A 26,440-nucleotide genomic window follows, 5' to 3' on the forward strand; every position below is an offset into this window, starting at 1 on the left:
GATAGAGAGAGTGTTTACAAAGACACTTCAATAAACATTTTGAAAAGTTCTTGAAAGTTTTGTGAATAGGACTCCATACCATTTTGATCCACTCACTCATTTTATTCCTTCAAGACTCTTGAGCTTATTTTTTCCTTTTTTTTTTTTTAAAGGAAAAAACACCCATTTTAATAACTGTTTTCACAGACCCTGATTAACATGAATCTTGGACTACCTTTCCTATGTTCGCATTAGGTAGTGTAAGATTAATTAATTGGGGTCTGTGAAACCTGCCATATAAGAAATAAGACGCAACTCAAAACAAGCCGCTAAATGTCTGAATTATTTCTGGTCTGGTAACTTGAGTGTGTTTTTCCTTTTGTTCCAATGAAGATTTGTATTTGTGTTGCATCAACAATGTTTATATTCCAGTAAATTACATCTGAGTTCCATTTATTTGTAAAACACTGCACTATATATTAATAATAATTTCACATCATACATCAATGCATACATATTTATGCCTCTCAACTTTCATTAAACCGTTTAATAAATAAGACATATCGTCAAATACATACTGAGCAAACATACTGTATATATGTTTTTGGCCACTGTACAGTACTGTACAAACATGTTTTTTCTTCTTTCCCAGCATGCAATTTCATGTATTATTTTTGGTTTGTGCTCACTGCTTGCATTCCAGTGATGACACAGCACTTTTTGCTGTCTGATCTGTCGTGTGAGCCAAGAATGGGTCTGGCTGTGTACATAGGGCCAGTTATCCTGTTTCCCTTTTTGCTGCTATAAAAGCATGGTGCCAGAGCAAAATTGCATGTTTTACACACACCTTCTGTATAATTGTACTGCTATACAGTAAGTACTGCAGACATTATCTTTTGAGTTATGCAGAAGGTAATGTGTGTTAATGCAGGTGAAAGTTAGTGGGGTGCATTCAAATATACTGTAGGAATACAGTGTTGCCTTACCAACTGCTGATATTGGACCTTACACTACTGCATGGTCAGTGGTGACTGGCGCGAAAAATTGGTGCAATTACCATTTTATACCTTTTACAGTACTGTTGATAGGTTAAGGAGATACTTTATATCATCAATAGTTATATAATATGTACTTAAATGTTTAATATCTTATGTGTGTTCTTTGTCATATACTGTTGCATCTGCTACCATTTGGGTACCAGCTGGGTGAAAGATTTTGTGCAGTTGTAATCTGTGCACCCTGCCTAGACATTTACTAACTCACAGCTGCTACAGGAATTACAGTTGCACGCCCCTAGTGGTGATCTGTCATAATAGGATATTAAACAGGTAAAACAGAGTATCCTTGTTAATGATCGTTAGCCAATAATCAGTGCCAGTGCCTTAGGTGCACTACCTTGGGGATACACTGCCATACAACTACAAGAATCTAGGGGCCATTTCTGTTTTGTTCTGCTACAGCCTACTAAACGTAGCGGTAATATACTTAGATGTTTTATTTGTTTTTTTGTGGTCATTCTGGGAATAGATTGGAAATCCTGCCAGTACGTCACAGAGTGGCCCTCGTCAGCCAGGTTTATTTAAGGGTAATTCTTAACCCGGCAGCAGCAGCTGCTATAATTATCATTGGAATTTCCTCTCTGTCTCTGATATATTGCTGGAAGGAAGTCCTGTGATCCTGTATGTGCTAACAGAAGACAGAACTCTGAATTTTAGGTCCATCACTGCCTTGTGCTGTAGCAGCTTATCTGCCTGCTCCTCATTTCCCCTCAGCTATTGAAAAGCTCAAACAGGACGTAGTATTGTGAATCATATGTGATGTCTCAGTTGTACTATTGAGTGAAGGATTTCTTTCAGTTCTCCACAGATTGGGAAGCTGTCTTGTTTCCTTCCCCCCCAAAAGTTTCTAATGTATTTGGCTCATTCCATACCATCACAACCAGAGCTGTTGCCCGACCGTCTCAGATTTTGCAAGAAAAATTCACCTGGGGGGTTTTGGGCCCGCTGAGTTCAGAAATGCTAATATGTATATTTTAATTTCCCTTTCAAGCTGTGACCTGGCAAAGGTCAACCTAAAGTGGAAAAGTGACCCTGACCAGAAAAATCACCCTGGGCTCAACTTAAATGCTACCATCATGTGACTTGCACCACTTTTAACTGTGCTCGAATACTGTTACAAAATCCATTCCATGCATAACTGATTAATCATACTTGTGACACAGCTTATTTGCACAACATGTGTGCTTTACAAAGCAATAAAGCTCATTATGTTCCTTACCTGCTAATAGTCCAAAACTGCAAAAATGTTACTTTTGAAATACTGAAAAAAATAATTTTTAAACTTACATAAAAAAGTGATTAAGGTGCAATACAAGGAAGAAGACCTTCCTTTTTCAATCCACACTCTTTACCCTGTTTTATTCAGTGTCACTCTTTTTGCATTTGTGGTCAGTTTTACTTTGTCTTACTTTGTGCTGCGAAAGGGGAAAAACTGCAATGTTATTATTTTAATAAAGAGAGGCTTTTGCTTGAGGTTAAGGATCACAATGGCGTTTCCTGATCTGTAAAGGATTGTTTCTATGCAATTGAAAACATCCTTGCTGCTGCATTCCTCTGCTTATGATATCTTTGTAATGTTAATATTTAAAGTTTAAAAAAAAAAGTGCAGTAGCACAATATCTTTTTGAAAACACGACAATACAACTAATCCTTTGTTGCCAAGTGTGTATAACAGAATGCTCCTGATAGAGGCTGCCGTGCTGGGCTAGGATTTTGTAAATAGGAAGTACCACTTTGTGTTCCTGTCCCTGTTTCAAACACATGTTAATGAAAGAATGGTGAAAGTGTCCATCAGCCTCTTCATATCTCCATGATTTATTATTATTATTATTATTATTATTATTATTATTATTATTATTATTATTTAGCAGACACTTTTATCCAAAACGTACAGAAAATTAAACAAAATATAAAAGTATGTAAATTGCAGGCAATAAAAATGCAAACCCTGAAATATATACAAAATAATTATAAAGAAAATATAAAAAGATATATAAATAGGAATTTACAAATAAAGGTTGAATAAGTGGATTTTGAGAAGATGACGAAAAGCAGTAAAAGACTGAACAGTTCTGAGGATAATCGTTAGCTGGTTCCACCAAAGGGGGACGAGAGAAGAGAAGGAGCGAGCATGGGAGGAAGGAGAGTGAAGAGAAGGAGCGAGCATGGGAGGAAGGAGAGTGAAGAGAAGGAGCGAGCATGGGAGGAAGGAGAGTGAAGAGAAGGAGCGAGCATGGGAGGAAGGAGAGTGAAGAGAAGGAGCGAGCATGGGAGGAAGGAGAGTGAAGAGAAGGAGCGAGCATGGGAGGAAGGAGAGTGAAGAGAAGGAGCGAGCATGGGAGGAAGGAGAGTGAAGAGAAGGAGCGAGCATGGGAGGAAGGAGAGTGAAGAGAAGGAGCGAGCACGGGAGGAAGGAGAGTGAAGAGAAGGAGCGAGCACGGGAGGAAGGAGAGTGAAGAGAAGGAGCGAGCACGGGAGGAAGGAGAGTGAAGAGAAGGAGCGAGCATGGGAGGAAGGAGAGTGAAGAGAAGGAGCGAGCACGGGAGGAAGGAGAGTGAAGAGAAGGAGCGAGCACGGGAGGAAGGAGAGTGAAGAGAAGGAGCGAGCATGGGAGGAAGGAGAGTGAAGAGAAGGAGCGAGCATGGGAGGAAGGAGAGTGAAGAGAAGGAGCGAGCATGGGAGGAAGGAGAGTGAAGAGAAGGAGCGAGCACGGGAGGAAGGAGAGTGAAGAGAAGGAGCGAGCACGGGAGGAAGGAGAGTGAAGAGAAGGAGCGAGCACGGGAGGAAGGAGAGTGAAGAGAAGGAGCGAGCACGGGAGGAAGGAGAGTGAAGAGAAGGAGCGAGCACGGGAGGAAGGAGAGTGAAGAGAAGGAGCGAGCACGGGAGGAAGGAGAGTGAAGAGAAGGCATAACAAGTCGGCCAGTAGAGGATGAGCGGAGAGGAAATATAAGAAGACACGAGGGATTGGAAATAGGGCAGCAGTGTGGAGTAGTGGTTAGGGCTCTGGACTCTTGACCGGAGGGTCATGGGTTCAATCCCCGGTGGGTACACTGCTGCTGTACCCTTGAGCAAGGTACTTTACCTAGATTGCTCCAGTAAAAAAAAAAAAACTGTATAAATGGGTAATTGTATGTAAAAATAATGTGGTATCTTGTAACAATTGTAAGTCGCCCTGGATAAGGGCGTCAGCTAAGAAATAAATAATAATAATAATAATAATAAAATAAGAAGGGGCAATATCAGATTCAGGATAACCCTTTTAGCATGTTATGTACAGTATTTCCCTTTGGGCATTTTTTAAATTTTTTTTTACTTCATCTTAAAATAGCCAAAAATGCAGTTTCACCCTATGTGCAGCTAAGGGACGAGTGGACAATGCAGCTTCAAAGTTTGTGAAAAGGGGAAATACACATAAGAATTCTGGAAGCAATGTATGTGATCTTTTTTTAAGTGCAAAGGAAATCCTGCAATAAAATCCCTGTCATTTTCACTCATTATAGACTCAACTGTACCTACATTATTTACTGTTAACTAAGAAGTAGCATGCCTGGATGCCTTCAGTGTTTATTAATCCCACCTCTAAAGTAGGCAATGCAGTACTGGACAGCATACTTCAGCAAGCACTTGCCTTTCAACAGAAATGCTGTTCTGTCTTTGATCTACCACAGGAGGACAAAGAACAGCTGTGCCTACATACACAACCCGGTCAGAAGCTTCCCTTCAGTATATCCTATATATACAGTTAATAGGAGTTGTTTAATTCAACACCTTGGTTTTTTTCATTAATCCTCCTTTGTGGATATGTTAAAGATTAATCACAAAACTATTTGTGCTTTTTATCATGACCAGGCATGTTGGCCAATAAACACCTGCCAAAACCAAAATATCAGCAACACAAAGCACAAGCCGTGACAAAAAAACAAACAGACAAAAAAAACAAAACATCCAGGATACAATATAGCAATGCTTATATTAACTAGGCAATACTTCACTGGAATAGTGATTAAACAAGACAGGGGTAACAAGTTTCAACTGAAATTTTTGGTTGCAACTACAATCACAGTTATTTATACTGTTAATTCAGAGGTAACTTCTCTCGTGTCCTTGTATAGAAATAGATTAAAGTATTTGTAGTCTTGTGCTTGCTTTACATTGCAAATGAATCAAGTTCAATTAAAGTTGCTTGGGGGATCATCGCATGAATCCTGGTGTTTCTACTGTTTCATTAGACAAATTTAAGGATCTCTTCTTTAATATTACTGTCATGGTAAAATATATACTTGGAGGCTCTTCTAACTTTCAGAAACAAATCTGTGTGTAAAAGGTTTTGGGTAAATTATTTGTGTATTTTTGAATGGTATTCCAAGAACGGGGATATCCTTTCCTTGCGTGGCTTTGTCTGGTCACGCCAGGATGCAGCCAAGCCTTTTATTTAGCTACAAACTGCAGCTTGAGTCAAGAGGACAGGATGTTAGGAAGGGCCTTGGGACTGTTGGGATGATGACCTAGAGATATACTGCCTGGTGAGCTGTGCTCAGAAAAAAAAAAATGGTACTGTGCAGAAGTTTATGACATGGAAATGGATCTATAAAATATTATCCAGAGGATTCTAGAGATAAACTGGAGGGTAAATATTGACTTCCTAGGCAAACAAAAGTGTCTGCAAACTTTACAGGCCAGTAGTAAAAATGTGGCTGTTCGTCTGGGTTTAAAAATACATTTGTTGAATTCTTTCATTTCAGTGTAAAAGAAAAGAAGTTGAATAGACTTACCAGGAACTGAAACATGGGATTTGGTTTCAGAAAAACTTTCAATTTGATCCACTCAACCTACAAGATCTAAACTTGCAGGTCCTGGTTTAAAGGCTTCCATGGCAACACAAGTATGCCGAAGCTCAGTTGTCATCATCTTCTTGACTTCTCAGTCTTACTGATTGTTGTTACAAAAATGTTAAACAAAAATATATTTACATCTGATACTAATGTGGTATCTCTGATCTAGAATTTGTATTTAATATCATGTATACTTGTGGTAAGGATGGCGTCACTGGCCAGGCTGTTGTAGTCAGGAAGAGACTCAGATGCAGAGAATGCAGGTTTGTAAGCGCTGGTGTGTGTTTATTATAAACAAAAGAGTTGAACGAAATGGAAACACTTCACAGAAACAAAAAGGCATGATGGCCAACACAGACAAACAAAACAGACAAACAAAAACAAGTGTCGTGCTGGTGTAAACCAGCATGGGTAGTAATCGCTTTCGACTCTCTTGTCTTACGACTCCTCACATCTCGTTCTGCCTCTGAACATACTAACCAAGTTTGGCCAAAGCTGCAGGGTTTTGTGGCTATCAATTACCTAGTATATCCCTCGACCACATTTGGCACAGGTTTTATGCGTGGTCAACAGCCAGTTTGTCAATAAGTACCCTGTCATAATACTGTGCAATTGTTGAGAGATATTTTCATTCTTTGCTATTGTGAGAAGATTTAGAAGTCATAGAGAAAATGTATGTGTTGATCCTTCTTTGAAAGCGGGATATAGTTAATGTTACAGTAAGTTTGAGGAGATGAAAAAGTGCTGTCATAATAGTACCTGTTATTATTTGAATTAAGCTTTTGGTATTTGATACAAATGCTCATTGTAAACATATCTTTGTTCAGAAACAGGTACAGTCGCTAAGCTATATACTGTATATGTCTATGACATCACAATGGTTGTGCCCCATTGCATTCATTTTGAAAATCTAACATCCTATAAAACAAGTTGGCCATGCATTAGCCTGGATAAGTAATAGGATTTGTTTAAATTAAATAACTGTGACAAAACATGTTTCAATTAAATGCTGCCTCCTTCTTGTAATCACAATGCACCTAGCAACCTGCTAGGGATTATCAGACCTACATAAATAGTTTCAAGGCCATAGCAAAAACTGGAATGATGAAGTTGAAACACACATGCTACAGTTCTCAAAGTAGTCATTCTGTAGTTGTTGGCATGAGAAAGATAATAGAAACAAGGAGTAAACTTCTGTTCTAAAGAAAATATACAGTGTATATATATATATATATATTAAAATAATGAAATAACAAAGTAGCGCCAGACTACAAGGCTATTAGATCTTATAGCGTAATCTCTTTATGTTTAAAGATCACTAGGTTAAGAGGGAATGTAAGGAGACACGAGGGATTGGAGATAAGAAGAGGAAGTAGCAAAGATTCTGGATAAGGCCTTTTTGCAGGTGCACTTCTCACTTTAGATTCCAAAATAAATTGTCTTCTGTGTGTGTAGATGAAACATAATTAACTTCCACAGTATCAGGGTCTATGTTGGTTTTGTCACTATGGCAGGGAGGTGGGAGGCACGTTCTACAGTATTTTATCCTCAAATGGATTGCTTCTCTTTGGCCGTGCTTTATACATCCCTGAAGATGATCTCGAAGTAGTGAGTAGTTGTTTCTTGATGTGACCTAGATGCAAAGCAATGCACAGTCATTCTCTTCAGATATTAGTTTGGTCTATTCAGTATATGCAGGGAATCGTTTTCCCAGTACAGAGCAAAGCAGATTCAGAAATGCAGACAGAAACAAGCTCTTAATACCCATTTGCACCTGGGTTTTTCCCCTCCCTTGTTCCTTTGTAGGTCCAATCACCATGGGACAACACCCTGTGGGCTACACCCGCGGAGGGTCCCATGTGCAGAGAAAATGATGTGTCGTGTGCTAAAGTGATCTAAAGGTTGCTATTGCAGAAAGTATACTGGTTCTGGCTTGATTGTGTTTATGTTTTGTATTTGTTCTTTTGTATTCTCACACTATGCCTAAACTATGCCATCTTGGGCGTATTGGTCCCTTCAGCACTGGCTGATTGTGGTTTCTTCAGCTGCTAAGCTGCCACTGTTGTTCTCTGCACAGACTTGTGGTTTGGACGATTTCTGCCATAAGCACTATTTCATGCAGTCTTGCACTTGTCAGTTCCTCATACCTTCTCTGCCACTTTTTCTACAAAAATTACAAAACTGTAAATACTTGCATCTTATATTGCGTTAATTCTTCATTTTCCATGTTCTCAAACAATCTCTGACCCCCTCCTCCCCATTCGTTAGAGCCAAAACACTGACTGAGTTTAACACTCAGCAGTGCTAATCTCTAGCTGGGCTAATACCATTTACATGTGACAGCTGTTCAGGCTCAAGCTGAGGCTCACTTAGTTGAGGAGCTGCAGACACAAGACCATAGGGGAACCTGGATATAAAATGTCAGCTTTTATTCTGACATTTTCTTACATCCATAATGCCTTTTGGTGCGGAATCCTCGCCACAGCAGAGAAGCAGCTCTTATGACCTCATTGTTGTTAAGATGTATGCCAGACCCAAAGCTTTTTTTAATGTTGTTGAGACCCTACTTTTGTAAGGTCTGAGGGACCTTACAAAAAATGCATTGGGATATAACTATAATTACAAACCTTTACCAGAACCACAGCAAAGGCAACTCAAGAGATTTACAATACATAGGAGAATTAGGATCCAACAAGATACTCATCAATCACTAGAAATACTTAATGAAGAAGGAAAGTAATTGATAAACTAATAACTCGCTAATTTAATAGTTAGCTACAACATTTTGGTTTTCGTCTTCAGATAACATGGTAGAAATAGCTAGGTAGACTGATATTGTTTTACATACTATATGTACTATAATGGGACTTCAAACCAATCTCAACGTCCTTATACTAAATGCATTAGTAAAAGGTTCCCTGGCAGTAGATGAAACTGCTTGTATGGCTCTTCCATGTAGAAACCTATGAATTATTAACCAGTTTCCATGAGATGCACCACGGAGACAATAGAGCTTGATTAACATTGTCTCACCCTGTCTGTAGCCTGCAGAACATTACGTTTAGGTGAGGGATGTTAATTAAATTGGTTGTAGCTAAGAAAATAATTACATAAATATTATTTGTTGTGCGCTTCCATTGGCTATAAAGTCTGGAAATGTATGGATTTAAAAGTTATAGCAAACATGTATTTTCATTTTATACCACACCAAGTTAAAACATGTTTTATTAGTGTGATTGCCTTATTTGCAGGAAATCTGTTATTGTTTCAAAGCATGTTACTGGTTGCAAAGCATGTCACTCAATAGGGGAAGTTACTCGCTGGCTAATAACAGGAATGACGGTGTTGAAGAGGTGGGATGACTAAGGAAGTGCAACACTAGCGGAAAGCAGGGCTTGCAAACAGAAATGCCTTAAATCTAGTGTCATAGCAGATATCATGTTTTAAAATGATACATATTTAATACAACACATTTCTTTTAAAACTGCATATTTCAGATGGAAACAGTAGTGCATGTCATGTACGTTTTATGGAATGATTTTGTTAGCTACACTTTAACCTTGTCCTTGAAAATGAGAAGTCTCTGTGCTTGAGTAATTAAATGGCAGTACAATGAAGGCCCTGTCATGTTACATTTACTTTAGAAACACATTTATGCACATGGTCACAACTTGTAATTAATCATTGTATTTATTTATTTCAGAAATGTTCACATGATTGATGTTTCAGTCCACCCTTATGAGACACAGGTTTATTCACAAACCTTTAAGATTCATTCACCCGTTATAGACTGCTCTTTAACAGCAGCCTAGAGAACATACTCTTTAAATTACTCATGAGTCACAGCTTTGCGAACAGGGCCCACTGTCCAAAAAATCACCTGCTTCAGCCTATGTAAAGTAGCCAAAACAAGTTAAAATAGCAAAGCTTGTGAGCTGTCACCATTTCATATCCAGTGTTACAACCTTTGACGGGATGCAGACGAATGGGAATTCTGTTAAATATGAATGACTTTTCTTTGGAACGAGGTTAAATCCTGATGTTATTGACCTACTGAGTGTATGCACGTGTTCTGTGCACAGACACTGTAATGTGCATGATACTTTGAAGTGGGATTCTTCAATATGAATAAAAACATTATGTGATGAACAAAACAACAACAAAAAATAAGTATAAGATTCTAAGATTTACATGTGAATAATGATATTAAGGACAGTACCCTGTACAGTAACCTTGATTCTACCTCTTGCTAGTAGTCTGAATCAGATTGTAATGGAAACTCACATACACAGTGTAGTTGTGGAATCTCCATGGCAGCTTGTTCGATGGAAACAAGCGTTCAACTTTACTGGCAGGCTGCTAGTTTGATTGCAGTCCAGATTAGCAGTGAAGGCAGGTTCAGAGGTGGTGAGTTATACTGTACGTGAAATGAGTTTGGGTAGTCTCAACCCACTTCCTAGTAAAAAATACAGGTGGGGCAGTGTGAGGAAATGAATATTCTAGCTACCAGAGTCATACTTTAGTTACTTTGTGAATGAATTGACTAGTGCTGTATGTCTGGGGCTATTCTAAGGCATTTCCTGTGTAACCTGTGAAATGGCCAGTTTGCATGCAGTGTATCCCACAGTGGCACAAAATCAGATGTGTTGCTTCTCATAATTGTTAAAAAAAGAAACTGAGAAAAAAAGATTAAGCCATTGCAGAGGCATGTTGGCTGTATGCCTGGTGATCTAAAATTGCAGCCCAAGCTCTATTCTTCCACAGAAAGTAAAAGGCCCTGGAATGTGTGCGGACCAGATTGAATTGCAATAGGCTTTCGCTTGATGATTCGCCACGCTCTGCCAATCAAAGTCAGGTTTGTGTCAGTCAGGGTGATCACCTGATGTGCGGGACAACCAAAAAAAATGGTGGGTTTAGTTTCCACTAGCCCTCAGGCAACCCCCCTTTCATTTGTATAGTGCAAGGTGAAAATGGACAACATAGTTCTTTACTCAAGCAGGTATGAAGAACAGTCAGTACTATTTGTTTAGGCAAAAGTTGAGAAGTTGTTTAGTTAAACATCAGGATTTGGAAAAAAATGAAAGGTAAAATACTCAGCTTGGCTCTGGAGTTCACTGGAACAAAGGGTTGTCTTGCTTCCAACTGGTCTGTTAGTTTCTGTCTTGAAATCCAAGCTTAGATACTGAACTGTCTCTGTGACCTTTTCATTTTGCAGGTTGGGTGAGACTTGATTTAATTTAATGAATATATATATATATATATATATATATATATATATATATATATATATATATATATACACACACACACACACATAAAGCGGTCCAGATAGGCTGCATACCTGCAGTTTTTACACATTAAAAAAATCTGAAATACGCACTCCAATTTAAATTTATACACATAGCAATTTTTCTGCACAGCTTGTCGGCACCCCTCCCCCGCCTCCCTTAAAACTTTCACTAACAACTACATCTCCCAGAATACAATGTCTTCATTTACTAGGAAACTGTACACAAGAAAAATCAGCACAACAAACTATCCAATCTCTGGCTAGCCCTGTTGTCTTGTAGCCAGTCACAGTAAGAATAAGAAAAATTTGAATCTACACAAGTTGAAGCGTACACACCACAGTCCAGCTACAAATCCAGCTGGAACCATAGTCATAGGCAACCACTAAAAAAAGGTGCCTATAATATTCAGTGTACTGTTTTATAACTTATTAATACATTTCCTTATTTTATTTCTGTATGGGTTTATATTGAGGTTTTAACATGTTCACTGAGTTAAAAAAATTAATGTTAAAATATAAGTAACATAATTAATTTGCAGAGTTGGTGTGATACCTCGAAAGAAAGTGCGCTGAGCTGATAAAGAACCTTGTAGAAAACATGCAGCGTTGTACAGTAGTTATTATTATTAATTGGTCATTTAGCAGACGCTTTTATCCAAAGCGACTTACAGAGACTAAGGGTGAACTATGCATCAACAACTGCTGCTGCAGAGTCACTTACACTTAGTTCAAAGTAACATTGCAGTTAAAATGGAAGGCTCTTTTTTAATGCCTACCCCATTACCATTAAAGATTGTACAGTATTTATCGAGATTACTCCTGACTTCAAGGTAATATATATATAATATGATGTCCCCTGGCAAGGATATGAATAACACATTGCAGGTGTCTAAACCATGAAAAGTAGGTCACATTGACCTATATCCAGGCAACAGCCTATTTCATAACTAGTATAATTCTGTAAAGAAGTTAAATCCATCATATGATTCAAAGATTGAATATGTGGTAAGAGAAAAGTATAATATGAATGTGTGACAGGAATGACGATGGTCTGACGTCAGGCAGAAGCAGGAAGGGAAAAATTAACTGACACCAAGGGAGTACTGCAGTTCAAAGTAAGACGCGGCTGGCTGCCGTTTTTATTAATAAACAAAAATAAATAAAATATTTAAACAAAACACTTGCGCTCACAGAGCAAAATAAAAGGGTTAACAAAAACAAATCTCGAACACAAAAGTAAATAATACAGGTCAGGCTGGGCTGTAGCCTTCACTGTTCCTGTAATCGTTTTAAACTCTCTCGTTCCTCTCCTCGCTCTCTACTCTCGCTCCTCTGGACTCCCACCCCGAGCTAGAGAGCTGCAGGCTTTTTATAACAGGTGACCATCTCCCGATTAGCAACAAATTAAATCACCTAATTAATTCGGGAGATGTCCACCTTCTGCACGAGTTTTAATTATGTTGTGGATGGGGCTACCCATCCACGCTAAACAAAACAAACCGGCTACGCCATCAAAATACAAAACAGTAAAACATACGGCGCTCGCCGACATAAATATAATAATCAAAATAAACAAACACAAAATAACACAGGGGCGGAGGGGGAACCTCGTTCTAAAAATAAACAAACAATATACAGGGCTGCTCGCCCTGTTACAGAATGTTAAAGTCTTTCTTAGTGTCTTCACAGATAGTTCAAATGTAATTTTATACTTTTATTTCAGTGCTACATATACACAAATTCAGCCATGTACGATGAGTGGTTTTATAGTTTTTAATGAAAGTTTAATCACAGACAGGCTTGTGATTCCCCAACATGATTTTTTAAAACATTTGTTAGGCCAACACATCAGATGCTGTATCTTATCTATGAATTGGTAACTGTGGTCTTTTATTTATGATACCCTCAATAAAGTGTGCCAAGGAATGTCCATGCAAAGCTTAATCTCAATAGGATGAGCAGTTCTCAAACTACAAATAAAAATGTAAGTGTCACATACATTCATCTCCAATATATTCCAGATCTGTGGATAACAGTGTCAGCGAAAAGCCTATAAAAGTATTGTCAAAAATTAGACATCATTTTTGACATTGTGTGAACATGGAATCCTGGCTAATCTGTAAAGTTCTATACAAAGGTTAACTTGACAAAATGTTTGGAATGTGGAGGCAGCACAGTGGTAGACCAAGGTCCAGTTTCACAAAGCACTTACAGTAGGCTGCTAGCTAGCATAGATATCTTAGCTTGTCTTCTTTCTAACTTTTACAAAACAGTATTTCAGGACAGAACATTATACTCAGCTAATCTTAATGATAATACTTTTTTTCTTTCACTATTTTCTCTAGACTGGATTTAGAAGACCTCTACCTTGAAGTGTTTTGTAAAACTAGTTCCAGTTGTCTTCAATCTGCCAAGCTTTATAGGAATGCAAACCAATTAGCTGTCAGAATATAACAGAAAGCCTGAAATAAGTGCAGATGGAACAGAAACTTATTCATAACTTATGGAAGTTCAATGTGATGCATGGTAACTGTTTCTGAGAGGAGGCTGTTTTCTTTGCCGTAGTCAAAAGGTTACCACTGTGTTATCAAGGAACAATCTTGTGGAGGCCAGAGGTCACATTCTCAGCAAGCCTGGGCATACAATTACAGTGATGCATTGTTCAAATGAGAAATGTACATATAAAGAAAGATGTGCCTTTTACTGCAGGCTATCTACCATGCACACTACCTGATTATAACTCTTCTGGCTGCCTGACAGATAGGGTGCGCTGTGACCTAGAAACACTACTAACGCTGCCCTGCGTCAATTACTGCTTCCAGGCATTGCAAAAACAGGACTGCAAGGTCACACAGACCCCCTTCTATTGAAAAAAAAATGTTGTGTAATGATGTAACGTTGGGAACATTGTACAATGGAAAGCAGGCAGAAAGCAGTGTGAAGCCAGGCAGATCAAGAACAAAGCAGCCCATAAGACCCAGGCTGTGCCCCAGATACACTGAATTTTACTTCATACACAAACTAGCAGATATGCAGCAACAGAAAGGTGTAATTTTTGGGAGTTATGAAACAAGCAGTTTCTGTTCCTTCTTTGTACAGTCAGTTTTATCTTTTGTTGTTTCATTTATTCATGTCACAGTAGCCACAGCAGATGATCATTTTGTTATCAGGCTGTTGGGATGCAACCCATAGCACACTAAACATCAGCAGCAGGAGCTTCTCTTTGTTCTAGCAGATGGGTTCATTTAGCAGTAAGGATGTCCCCGGTGAACTCCTAGATGCCATGGTTCATTCTGAAAGAAATACAGGCTTGTGAGTGGAGTGCCAAGACAGGGCAGGAATCATTTCAGGAGCTCCTTGCACAGGAAGTGAACTAGGAACATGAAGTCCATTTTTTTCAGTCAGGAAAGTAAACATGCAGTTTTCCTTATATAGCACGAATAGCCTTCCTGGAATTTATAATATGAGGTCACTGAGGAATAAATATGAATCTGGAATGTAGGAATGCAGTGGATTGCTGTACCTGGTAGATATATATATATTTTTTACACACACATTACTATGCAGGCATCTCTGGATAATGTCACCCAGGAACAAAGAGAGCCCTTATTTGCCTTGGTTTGGGATTCCAGAACAATAACACAAGGGGAAATACAGGTAAATTACAAGCCTCAGTATCTCCTTGTTCTGATTTAGAGTAAAAATACTGATCTAGTGGGAAAGGGCTGAGGAGGGTCATGATGTTTACAGTTCTTAGCTTACAGTATGTAGGTTAATTTTATTTACCCAGGAGAGCCCAGTGGGTAACCAAAGCCATACAGCTACATTGCTGAAGTTAAACCGAGGAGCTGGATATTTATCATTTGAACTTAGCAGTTTAGATGCCACTCTTTAGACACACATTCACGTTCAAATACTTTTCTGACACATCTCATCTTGGTAACTCGTCAAAAAGAATAATAATATATTTGATCACATGCTAACACCAAGGAACAGCTGCTTATTAAAAGGGGAATACTCTCTAGCTACTGTTTTCGGTAATGGTTTAATAGAATTGAACATTCTGTAGCATTTATAGCACCTTCATGACACTGTATAACCGTGCGCATAATCCTGTAGAATCAATTTGAAAACCAAAATGTAATTTCATACACTCTTGAAATTTGAATTCTAGGTTATTTCAGGTTAATCATCTTTTAGAGCAAAGCTAATGAAAAAACTAAGGGGCTGATGTATGAATAGGCGTAGTGCAAACAATTGCAGCTGCAAAATCCAAATTGCCAGCGGCCAGGCAATTATTTTTCACTGCTGCCTATATAAGCTTAAAAGCAATGCAAATTACTCAACGCGCACAAATAACGAGCCGCAATCATGATAATGTGCCGCCTGTGCATCGGGCTATTTAGCGGCCACACTTACAGCCTAGAGGTGAGGTGAGTTAGGAGTACAGAGAGCAGTAGGTGCTGTATGAGATTTGTGGAGCACAAAAATCTAAACAAAAAAATATGTTAGAGGATTAGCAGCAAAGTCCTCTTGGCACACAGAAAAGAAAATAAGTTTTCTGAGGAGGAGCTGAGAGTCCTTACAGCTGAGGTCACTCAGCATGAAATTGAGTTATTTGGAAAAGCCTCGGCCAACATCAGTTATGCTACCAAATAGGCCATATGGTCCTCTATAGTGAAGAAAGTCAATGCTGTAGGTGTTACCAGTCAGGTGATGAAAAGGTGAAATTCAGCTATTAGGTCTAGGATGACCTGTGGAGTGAGATAACGCCTTACCACCGCATCCTCCGGCATCACAAATAAAGTGACCCTGGGTTTGAATATGCGGGGTCTTCTTTGTCTTGCCCTTATCCGAACGTGTTCCTGCCTGTCCTCAACAAGAGCCAAGCGTCGCCGCATCAGGAAGTGTACCACAGCAGCCATCCTGAGGCCAATGACAGGTCTCTGAAGGTGTGTGGTTTTATACAGCTCTTAATTACTTGCTTCTACAATGGTTTGCACATTGTAAGAGAAGGGCAAAGTTTTTGGAGGGTCAGCAATTGCTCAAGTGCAGACGCCCTTATCCAGGGCGACTTACAATTGTTACAATTGTTTCAATACACCAATTGAGAAAGCTTTGTGTTGTACTCTTTTTTTGTGCATTGTGTTTATATGATGAGCGCATGGTTGCAGATATTGGCAGCGTGTGGTTGTAGCTTTTAAATGCATTGGAATTAAACAAAGCAAGCATCATAAACGCAATGCGTAAAATAGCCGAAGCAATATTTAAGCCAAGCTTCTTATCGGCTGTTGGCAATATCAAGAAAGGGCACAAAGTACTGTGGCAGAGATATTAAGGAAGCAGAACCAGGGAGGCAGGGACTTCTAGAGTTAATAAAGAAGCCATCAGTTGCAGGTTATTGTACATTTACCGTTTGTTTTGTATTTTGTTTTAAAAGCTTTGTGTTGTCATGGCTTATAGTAAACCACATAGCAACACTGTGTATTGTAGCCTAAATAAACTTGTTTGAGTTTGCTTACTTTTAAAGCAAAGAATATCCCTATGTTTAAAGCAGTTTGAGTGTTGTTTTTGTTCACTAACCTATTTATGCATGTGTAAATGTCATTTTCTATAGATGTTCGCAAATCCAACTTTTTCACATATCCGCCTATACCTCAGTCCACTGGGTCAGATGTGCGACGTTGTACTATATCTGCATACACCGCAAAACGCCGATTTTGGATGCAATATGGGTGTTTTGCAGCCGCAAATCACTTTGCACGTATCCTTACATCAGCCTCTTAATGTGTTATGCTGATGGCAGTTCAGCCTTAGAGACCAGTGCAAAATCAGATAAGGCCAGCCTCATTCTGTGCTGTTGTGCAGACTGCTTTGCCTGTGCATGCATTAGTCATGATTCATGAGTATCACTGTCTCCAAAAATGAGTAGAGTACTGATATCTCCGAAAAGCTTTTTGACTATGAGGAGACAGATTGATTAGGGGGTCAGTGATTGAAGTGGGCAGTGCATTGGAGCAGTTTTTCTGTATTTGTTGAACTCTACCTGTTAATACCTGTGCACCAGGCTTTTTCCAACCATGGCAATACAAAGCAGGGCCCTGAATTATTGTCCTTTTTAAGGTTTTTGTTTTCCCCAAATTTTCCTTTACAGACAGACACACAGCATACACAAAATAAGTTACTGTCGATAGCAACTTTAATGCTAAGAATGACCAAACAGTAGATGGTAAAATGCTGAAATGAGTCAGTGCCAGGTTAGCTGACCTAAAAGCAGCTTGCCTTTTAATGTCAGAATTAGATCTAAAATTCCAAATAAGCTGGTTGGATTTGTGTTGAATGTCTGTAAAGACACAGATATTAGGCCCAGTTGCCCATTATTGAGAGTAGAGTCCTGTTTTAAAACTGATTAGCTTCATATCAGCTTTAAGGCACGTTTTACACCAATAATAGGACTTTGAATAGGGTACCAGTACTCACTGCAGAAACACATTTTTAAGGGTAAAATAAAGAACAAATGAATGTCCCTTACAGTCATTCTACATTGGAAGCAAGTGAATCTTACTAGTGCACTTGAGGAACAATTATTTTGCATATTTATTTAAGAAGGAGAGGATTATCTATCCAGGCTTACCAAGATACTTACTAAGCAACAAAAGACCCAGGCCGAGTCGTTCTATACTCAATCCTTGTTGGAGGGTATGGTATATTTATTGTCCTGAGACTGACAAATAGATGTTATTGACAGGACCATCTGAACAGCAGTCTTTCTAAATCCAGCATATGCAGAGCAGGCTGTGTTTCCAGGCCTTTTTTGAGACCAAGCCTTCTAGCCCTTTAGGATCCAGGCTCTTTCTTCTCTGTAGACAATAGCCCTCTTTTTCTCCTATTTAAATGAAGCAAACTGTTTGCAATGCTGAATGCAATGCCAAGGCAAGTGGCACATACATCGCTGTAGTTCATGCTGTTTTGAATAGCATACACTGTTTCTAGCAGGTGTATTCTAATCCTGTTTGTTTCAACCCTTTATCGTTGCCCACCCTGGAAATAGACTTTATTTCCATGGACACACTGTTATAAAATGTCACAAAAGTCCTTCCACACATGTAAGTGAAACCAGTTTGGAAACCGGGGGGCACTGTGAATGAAGAATTAATGTTAGGGCTTTATTGTGTAGGTTTTCCCTATTAGAGGCAATGCATGTTCCGAGTCCTTGTAAGTCTTTGCTATTGCTGCCATAGTAGATAGTATTGTATTTGGTTAGAGAACTTCACTGAGCAGGTTGCTTAGCACCAGGTGAAGTGATGGCGGGAATGAAAATTTAGTTAAAGTTTTGACTAAAAATGTCATAAAACATGCTTGGGGGGAGGGGAGTGTACCCTTGAAACCAAATTGATATAATTAGGAGTGATAATAGTCTGTCTTCTAAATAATCCGATTATTTGATACAGATAATGAGGAAAGCAACATGCGCAATAATTGAACAGCTCAAATTCCCTTGTGCAGATCCCATTCCCTTTGTCTTCCCTGTACCAGAGGGTTAAAGCACAGCTGCACAGCTCTGGCATTCTTACAAGTAAAAATGATCAGTTAAAATAAATGAGGAAAAAAATAGGATAGTCTTCTCTTGATTAGCACACTCAACTTTAATGTCTGCTAGTGTCCGTCTTCCAAAGAGGCACTAATTGTAGTGACTGGATGTTGGTCTTGTCTAACAGCCAATCAGTGTCACACTCAGTGAAAAGGAAGCACAGTATTTGAGGTATTGGCCTATTTCCCAGAAGACCACACAATCAATTGAGTGCTACAGCATGAATCTACCACCAGTCAGCAGAGTTATATATTACGCATTATATACTGCTGTCTGACTTAATGTTGGCCGGTTTGAACAATCATTCCATATAATTTTACATACTGCATATAATTCAAAATGTCAGGGTGCTGAAATCCACAGGTTTCTTTGTAAAAAAAAAAAAAAAAGTTTGTTAAAATACTTTGATAATACTCCAGTATATCTTTCTGTTTACTTTTTTAATTAATGTAAATTGATATTGCTGGTTTAAAACACTGAAATTGGACCTGACCCTAATCAGACGCTTGTGAGACGAGCTTTGGAGATGTACTGGAGCCAGCCACCCTGATAACCCCACACTGAGTTAGAGCTGGAGCGTGCACTGCAGGTGGAATGGATAGGCTTTTTTTTTTTTTGACAGGCCTTTATAGCAAGCCTGTGGAACTGATGTACTGTACAGCCTACATTGATGTGAATTTTCTTTCCCTTCGGACATTACCACAAACATCAATTAATGAACATATTTACAACAAACCGCTACCAAGCCCCTTCACCTGTTTTATACAGCTTTTAGAAGTGATAATTGTTAACCAGAGCTATATAAACAGTAATGTAATAACTGACGTTAGCTTGTGAGAAAATATATGTTCTGGCTTAGAATGAGAGACTACCCTAAAAAAGTTTCACAGGACAAGTAAGCCTTGCGCATAAGGCAGTATTTTGAGTTGTTGTTTAAATGAAAATAAAAAGGCAGTTGTTAATAGTTGATGTTTGGATGTAAAATGTACATGTTTGTTTTCTGGAATGATTAGGATGCAGAAGCAGGTGATGTTCCACTTCCGTAGCTTGTTACAGTATGTAGCTTATACTTCCCAGAGACTGGAAATTACCAACAAAGTTTCAAGCACAGATTCACACAAATTCACTCACACATTTCCTTATGCCCCCATCACCAGTAACACTGCCAGAAGAGTGATATCCAACTCCCCCTGCTGGTTTATTTTGGAATAATTTATATCATAATGCTAAAAAAAAAATGTAAGCACTGGGAATTACACCTCCGAGGGAACTACAAAAGGACACTGTAGCTGTTAATAATTATTTATATTGAGTAACACACAGTATTGTACCTCCGAATTAGTTATTTAAAAATATCTTATTCTGCAGTAGTTCCTATTCCAACAGTGCACCCAATTAGGATGCCAGCATATCACTGTATCTCTTGGAACTCGTAACATGTTATGCCTTCATTAAGGGCGTTCACTTTGTATCAAGCAAGTGGCTTCCTGTTTCAGTTGCCTTGTGCCAATGCATAATCTACAGCTTAGATATTCAAAAACTGAGGTAAAACTAGATTACATTGATGAAGGGCCGCTGAATATTGTCTGTACTTGACTCAGACCACATTTGACCTCAGACCAAAAGGCATTTGAAATGGTAAAAATGATGCTGTATTCATAAATCATTTGAAGACTCAACCTAGGAAGAAGACAGCAATTCGTTTCAGGTATACAAATAGCCTAGTAATCGGGTATTTAATGCAGAACACTGTGATGTTAAGATCAAAACCTTGAAACTAGGCAGATCTCATTTTTCTTATAAATACAGTGAAATGTTGTACGGGCCGATGATTTGATACTACAGTATGTCTTGCCATTTTGTTGGATCCTGTCGTGTACTTGTGGCAAGATGGCTTGCGGCTGGAAGTATAGGACACAGTTTGGTGAGTGAAATGTGCTGGTGCACAGATTTAATAAACAGACAAACACGTTGGCCAAAATTAATAGAGACGAACAAAACAGACATGGAACAAACACTAAATGAACCAAGTATCGCGCTGGGTCAGAACCAGCACGCGTAGCAATTGTTTCAGGCTTACTTCACCTCCCGACTCTCATTTCGCCTCTGAACACACCAACCCGCTAGCACCCGTGATCACCTTATTTATACCTGTATGCGGCTCCAGCCACATTCCCACGTGTTTTTTGCAGGGAGGATTGTAACTCCCTCCCTGTCACCCACTATTCCACACACACACACATCCCCGTGCTTCGACAGGGCTTTTGTCCTGTCGTGCTGCCACACACCTGCACTCATAATACAAATACATTTAAATACCCATAATACACTTGGGGGGCGGTATTCCCATTAGCTTATTGATTACATTGTTTCTAAAATCCATGTGAAACTTTTTTGTTGCTGATGGTTTTAAAAATGTATACATAAGTGTTCTTTGAAATCAGCAAAATGTCTCCAGTCCATTAACTAGGGTCAGAGAGGAGTCTGAAAGACATTATTTTGCCTACTCAGTGGAACCATAACTCAGAGGCTGTGTTAATGCTGGCTTCTCTGCCTTTTAAACTGTGTTGACCATTTGAAATACTCATGTAATTGTTTTAAATGTTGTGTAAATGTATATTGATTTTACAGTGTGCTTGTGAGAATTGTGAAGTTCAGGTACTGTATATACAATCTTCTTCCACTTCGGTATCCTAGAAAAAGAACCTCTTTTGGCTGACTGCAGTATATCCAGGAGTGAACATACAACAAAACAAACTAATAAATACATATTTTCTCTCACCAGATCTGAATATATTTACCTTTGATAGAAACTGACTGGCAAAAAAGAGATGCAGCACTGAATACATGTCTAGGATATAATTTGCATAACAAATTAGAAAAAAAATAATCCTGACAGCCCCATCTTGAACTTTCAAAGGTTTAAATTTCAGCTGATTCAAAACTTCTTGACCATCTTCTTAGAAAAAAACCATGTATTTCACTGTATAGATTTAAAAGGCCGTTAAACTGCAGCAGCGACAAGTCCATAGGATGAATTAAGGCCTTGTGCTGATGTGTCTCTTTCCACATCCTCAGGAGAGCTGTTGAGTCAACCTCGGCCCGAGGGAGTAACGGAGATCATCTGCCCAAAGAACGGGAGCGAGCGAGTCAACGTGGCCCTGGTGTACCCCCCAACCCCTACTGTCGTCAGCCCCTGCCTGAAGTGAGCGGCCCTGCAGGTGAACCCTCCCGGCTCCCCCTTCAGCACAGCCACCTCCTCCCTCGCTTCAGCACTTGACCAACACACACATCCTCGCCATCCCTGGAATCAACACGTTATTGTGAGACAGCAACGTGAGAGTTCACCTGGAAAGGTAAGGTGCTATAAATAAACACCTGGTCGTGGTCAGGAGGGGATGGCTGCAGGGCGACAAGTTCTTTTAAAGTGTCTTTCTGTTGAATCTTAAACTTTTGTTTTTTCTTACATGTCTAAAATGTTTGAACTTTTCACCCTTCACTTAAATTACTAACAATTACAGACCAGTTTGTTGAGCCAACTGTCTGTTGTGCCCGAGTAATAATGACCATTTCTGATGTTTTTAGAGTTTAATTCATTTTGACCCTATCCCGCTAAACTGTGACAAAATACAATAATAATGTGACAAGGGACACCTCATGTGACACAAGACTTGTAACTTATAAAATATCAGCAAGACACAATAGATCAGAAAATATCAAGCATTGTGAACGTGTTTGGCACAATAGACCATTTTCCGAATGGGTTTTTAAATCCACTAGACCAGGGCCTCAGTTTTCTGTTACAGTTAAGTTTGTTGTGACCTCCTGTAAACTGTTTCAATTTGTTTTCTTCTCTCCCTTTGCAGGATAACAAACAGGCCAATTGGATGCTTTCGTATTCTGAAGAACAGTATACAACAAAGACATAACGTTGACATTTCTGAAACACGTATTAAAAGACTCTTGTATTAAAATATGAACGCTGTATATCGCTAGTTACCGCTTCTTGAAGCCAAACCAGACAGGAATTTTCGGACTGCTGCAAGTGAAACAGCAACTAGATAGATAGATTGTTCAGCCTCAGCCTACTTTCACTGAGAAATGTACAGTTTCAGCGGTTTCTCAGGGAGCATGACAGAAGCGCAATTGAAAGCCATATTGAATATCCACTTGACAGTTGTCTAACTCAATTGCAGTTGAAAACATCTTTTTGTACATTATCTGTGTGAAAAATGAGTGAGATATGCTGCATTTTCTTCGGGCCTATTTAAAAAAAAAAAAAAAAAAAAAAAAAAAGAAAGAAAAAAAGCAAAAGTGGATCTTCCGAATGCTAACAGTACCAATGAATTCCTGTCGTGTGCATAAGCATCAAGCATTGATGATCACTGAAGGGCAAGAAACTGAATGTCATATTGTGTGTTTATTATTATTATTATTTTTTTTTTACTAAAGAAGTCGTATATTTGAGTTAAAAACTTTTTTAGTCCACCCTTCAAACATGTCCTTCCTGGGTTAAATAAGTTAGGTCAAACTTTAAGAAACAAAGTCAAGTAGACAAAAGTGTAGGTCTTCACCTGTGTAGCTGAGCTGGAAGGCCCAGGTTCCACCTCGTACTGTAAAGATCTGATTTGGTCTAGCCTGCCATTTCTTACTGGCTCTGTCCAGACAGGTTTGGACAGGTATTCATTCTTACTGTATACATGACTTACAAATCTACACTAAGAAACTGACAGGGGATGAGACTCAAACGTTTACCTCGTTTGTTCACCTGGGAAACTGCATTTCAAACTGAGGAAGCCATCTTCACCTACACATCACCTGGAACGTCCAGCTGAGGATGACCAGTGGAACCTGCGCATGAGAAAGATCGGAAGAGTCCTTCTGATACTCAAGACAACTAGTCACTTGCAACATGTTGACAAAAGTTGGAAAATGCTGCCAAAATACTGTTCTGCTTTTGCTGTACAGTTGCGGATTGAGGACATAGCTCTGTACATATCTGCAGTGGTAATGTTATTATCACCTCTGAAAGTGACGCTCCGTATGTATGTATTGCAGCACTGGATATACTGTATGGTTGGATTTACTGTGTGGTGCAGTATAGGATACACCACATGATGTAAGCGACTTGTTTCCTCAAACGGAAAGTTAAATGTTTTGCTGCCTTCAGTTCCAGCACTTTATAGGACCTAAGTTAAGCTCAACCCTATACAAGAAATAATTGATTGAGCATTTTAGAATTTTAATCAGACACCTGTATGCATAATGCCCCTATAACAAAACTCACAATTGTACAATACAAATTTTTATCCTGATGTAAGGGAAATGGAACACTGCATATATACTGCATTTATATACATATATATATATATACAGACGTGCTCAAATTTGTTGGTGCCCCTCCACAAAAAATGAAGAATGCACAATTTTCTCTGAAATAACTTCAAACTGACAAAAGTAATTGGCATCCACCATTGTTTATTCCATATTTAATAGAAATCAGACTTTGCTTTTGATTTTTTATTCAACATAATATTGTAAATAATAAAACAAATGAAAATGGCATGGACAAAAATAATGGGACCGTTAACCTAATATTTTGTTGTACAACCTTTAGAGGCAATCACTGCAATCAAACATTTTCTGTGGCTCTCAATGAGACTTCTGCACCTGTTAACAGGTAGTTTGGCCCACTCTTCCTGAGCAAACTGCTCCAGCTGTCTCAGGTTTGATGGGTGCCTTCTCCAGACTGCAAGTTTCAGCTCTTTCCATAGGTGTTTGATAGGATTCAGATCAGGACTCACAGAAGGCCACTTCAGAATAGTCCAATGTTTTGTTCTTATCCATTCTTGGGTGCTTTTAGCTGTGTGTTTTGGGTCATTATCTTGTTGGAGGACCCATGACCTGTGACTGAGACAGAGCTTTCTGACACTGGGCAGTACGTTTTGCTCCAGAATGCCTTGATAGTCTTGAGATTTCATTGTGCCCTGCACAGATTCAAGGCACCCTGTGCCAGGCGCAGCAAAGCAGCCCCAAAACATAACCGAGCCTCCTCCATGTTTCACTGTAGATATGGTGTTCTTTTCTTTGAAAGCTTCATTTTTTCGCCTGTGAACATAGAGCTGATGTGAATTGCCAAAAAGCTCCAGTTTTGACTCATCTGTCCAAAGGACATTCTCCCAGAAGGATTCTGGCTTGTCAATATGCATTTTAGCAAATTCCAGTCTTGCTTTTTTATGTTTTTCTGTCAAAAGTGGAGTCCTCCTGGGTCTTCTTCCATGGAGCCCACTTTCGCTCAAAAAGTGACGGATGGTGCGATCAGAAACTGACGTACCTTCACCTTGGAATTCAGCTTGTATCTCTTTGGCAGTTATCCTTGGTTCTTTTTCTACCATTCGCACTATCCTTCTGTTCACTCTGGGGTCGATTTTCCTCTTGCGGCCGCGCCCAGGGAGGTTGGCTACAGTTCCATGGACCTTAAACTTCTTAATAATATTTGCAACTGTTGTCACAGGAACATCAAGCTGCTTGGAGATGGTCTTGTAGCCTTTACCTTTACCATGCTTGTCTATTATTTTCTTTCTGATCTCCTCAGACAACTCTCTCCTTTGCTTTCTCTGGTCCATGTTCAGTGTGGTGCACACAATGATACCAAACAGCACAGTGACTACTTTTCTCCATTCAAATAGGCTGAATGACTGATTACAAGATTGGAGACATGTGTGATACTAATTAAATAAACTAATTATTTTGAAATATCACTATAATCCAATTATTTATTATCTTTTCTAAGGGGTACCAACAAATGTGTCCAGGCCATTTTAGAATATCTTTGTAGAATAAGCAATAATTCATCTCTTTTCACAGCTTCTTTGCTTTATTCTATGATATACCAAAGGCATGCAAGTGTACATGATAAAATAGCTTTTAATTTCATCACTTTTCAGGAGGAATGAAGCATTATTTCAATGAGCTGTAATGGTACCAACAAATTTGAGCACGTCTGTATATAGTATGTTGAAAAAGGTGTAGAATTTGTACAGTATATAATATCTCTATTTTTTTAAGAAAGACCAACACGTTTCAATTAGTGTAACCAACATCAGTAAAACATATTAACTGTGCAATATTATGCATGAGTGACATGCTCAGTTATGAAAATGATAATGCTATTTTTCTATTACTGTATTTGATTAAAGGATTTTATTCTGACTGCATCTTAATATGGCAGTCTAATAAAAAAAAAAAAAACATTTTCATTACTACACTGAAACAACAACAAAAACATGCACAATAAACAGAAATATCTGGCTTACTTTTTGTTTGTTCACTTTTTTTATGAGCCTTTTCTGTTCACTTTGGACAACTTTTTAAAAGTAAATACAATGATGTAAAGTGTTTTATGGTTCTCTTTTAGCCCTAATAATCGACAGGTAAAGGACTTCTAAGGAGATACTACACAACATAATCAAAGTAATAGACATGCTTATACTCTACAGGGCTCTCTAGCTACGGTATAAGGCCATGGCTCCCAGCTGCCCATAATGCCATTCCACCAGCACTTGTGATTCTTGTTATACCGTGGAACACAAGTAACATGCACTCTTAACTTTGGCTCCTGAATACAGGATACTATGCGCTTTCTTTCCCATTGTTTTCACAATGATATACGGTACCATATCTGGGATTT

The 26,440-nt window shown here is 38.8% G+C and overlaps 1 protein-coding gene across 1 annotated transcript in view; it reads left to right on the plus strand.

Moving 5' to 3' along the window:
- Positions 1–26,065, plus strand: part of LOC117408541 (malignant fibrous histiocytoma-amplified sequence 1 homolog) — a 51,125-nt gene extending 25,060 nt beyond the window's left edge. Inside the window, exons 2-3 of the mRNA XM_034013616.3 lie at positions 21,829–22,106; positions 22,617–26,065. Coding sequence (XP_033869507.3) covers positions 21,829–21,959 — 131 coding nt within the window. The 3' untranslated portion in view covers positions 21,960–22,106; positions 22,617–26,065. The remainder of the gene's footprint in view (positions 1–21,828; positions 22,107–22,616) is intronic.
- Positions 26,066–26,440: the final 375 nt, after the last annotated feature.

The sequence above is a fragment of the Acipenser ruthenus genome, chromosome 1 (genome assembly GCF_902713425.1).
Source record: "Acipenser ruthenus chromosome 1, fAciRut3.2 maternal haplotype, whole genome shotgun sequence".
In the NCBI taxonomy this organism is placed as follows: Eukaryota; Metazoa; Chordata; class Actinopteri; order Acipenseriformes; family Acipenseridae; genus Acipenser; species Acipenser ruthenus.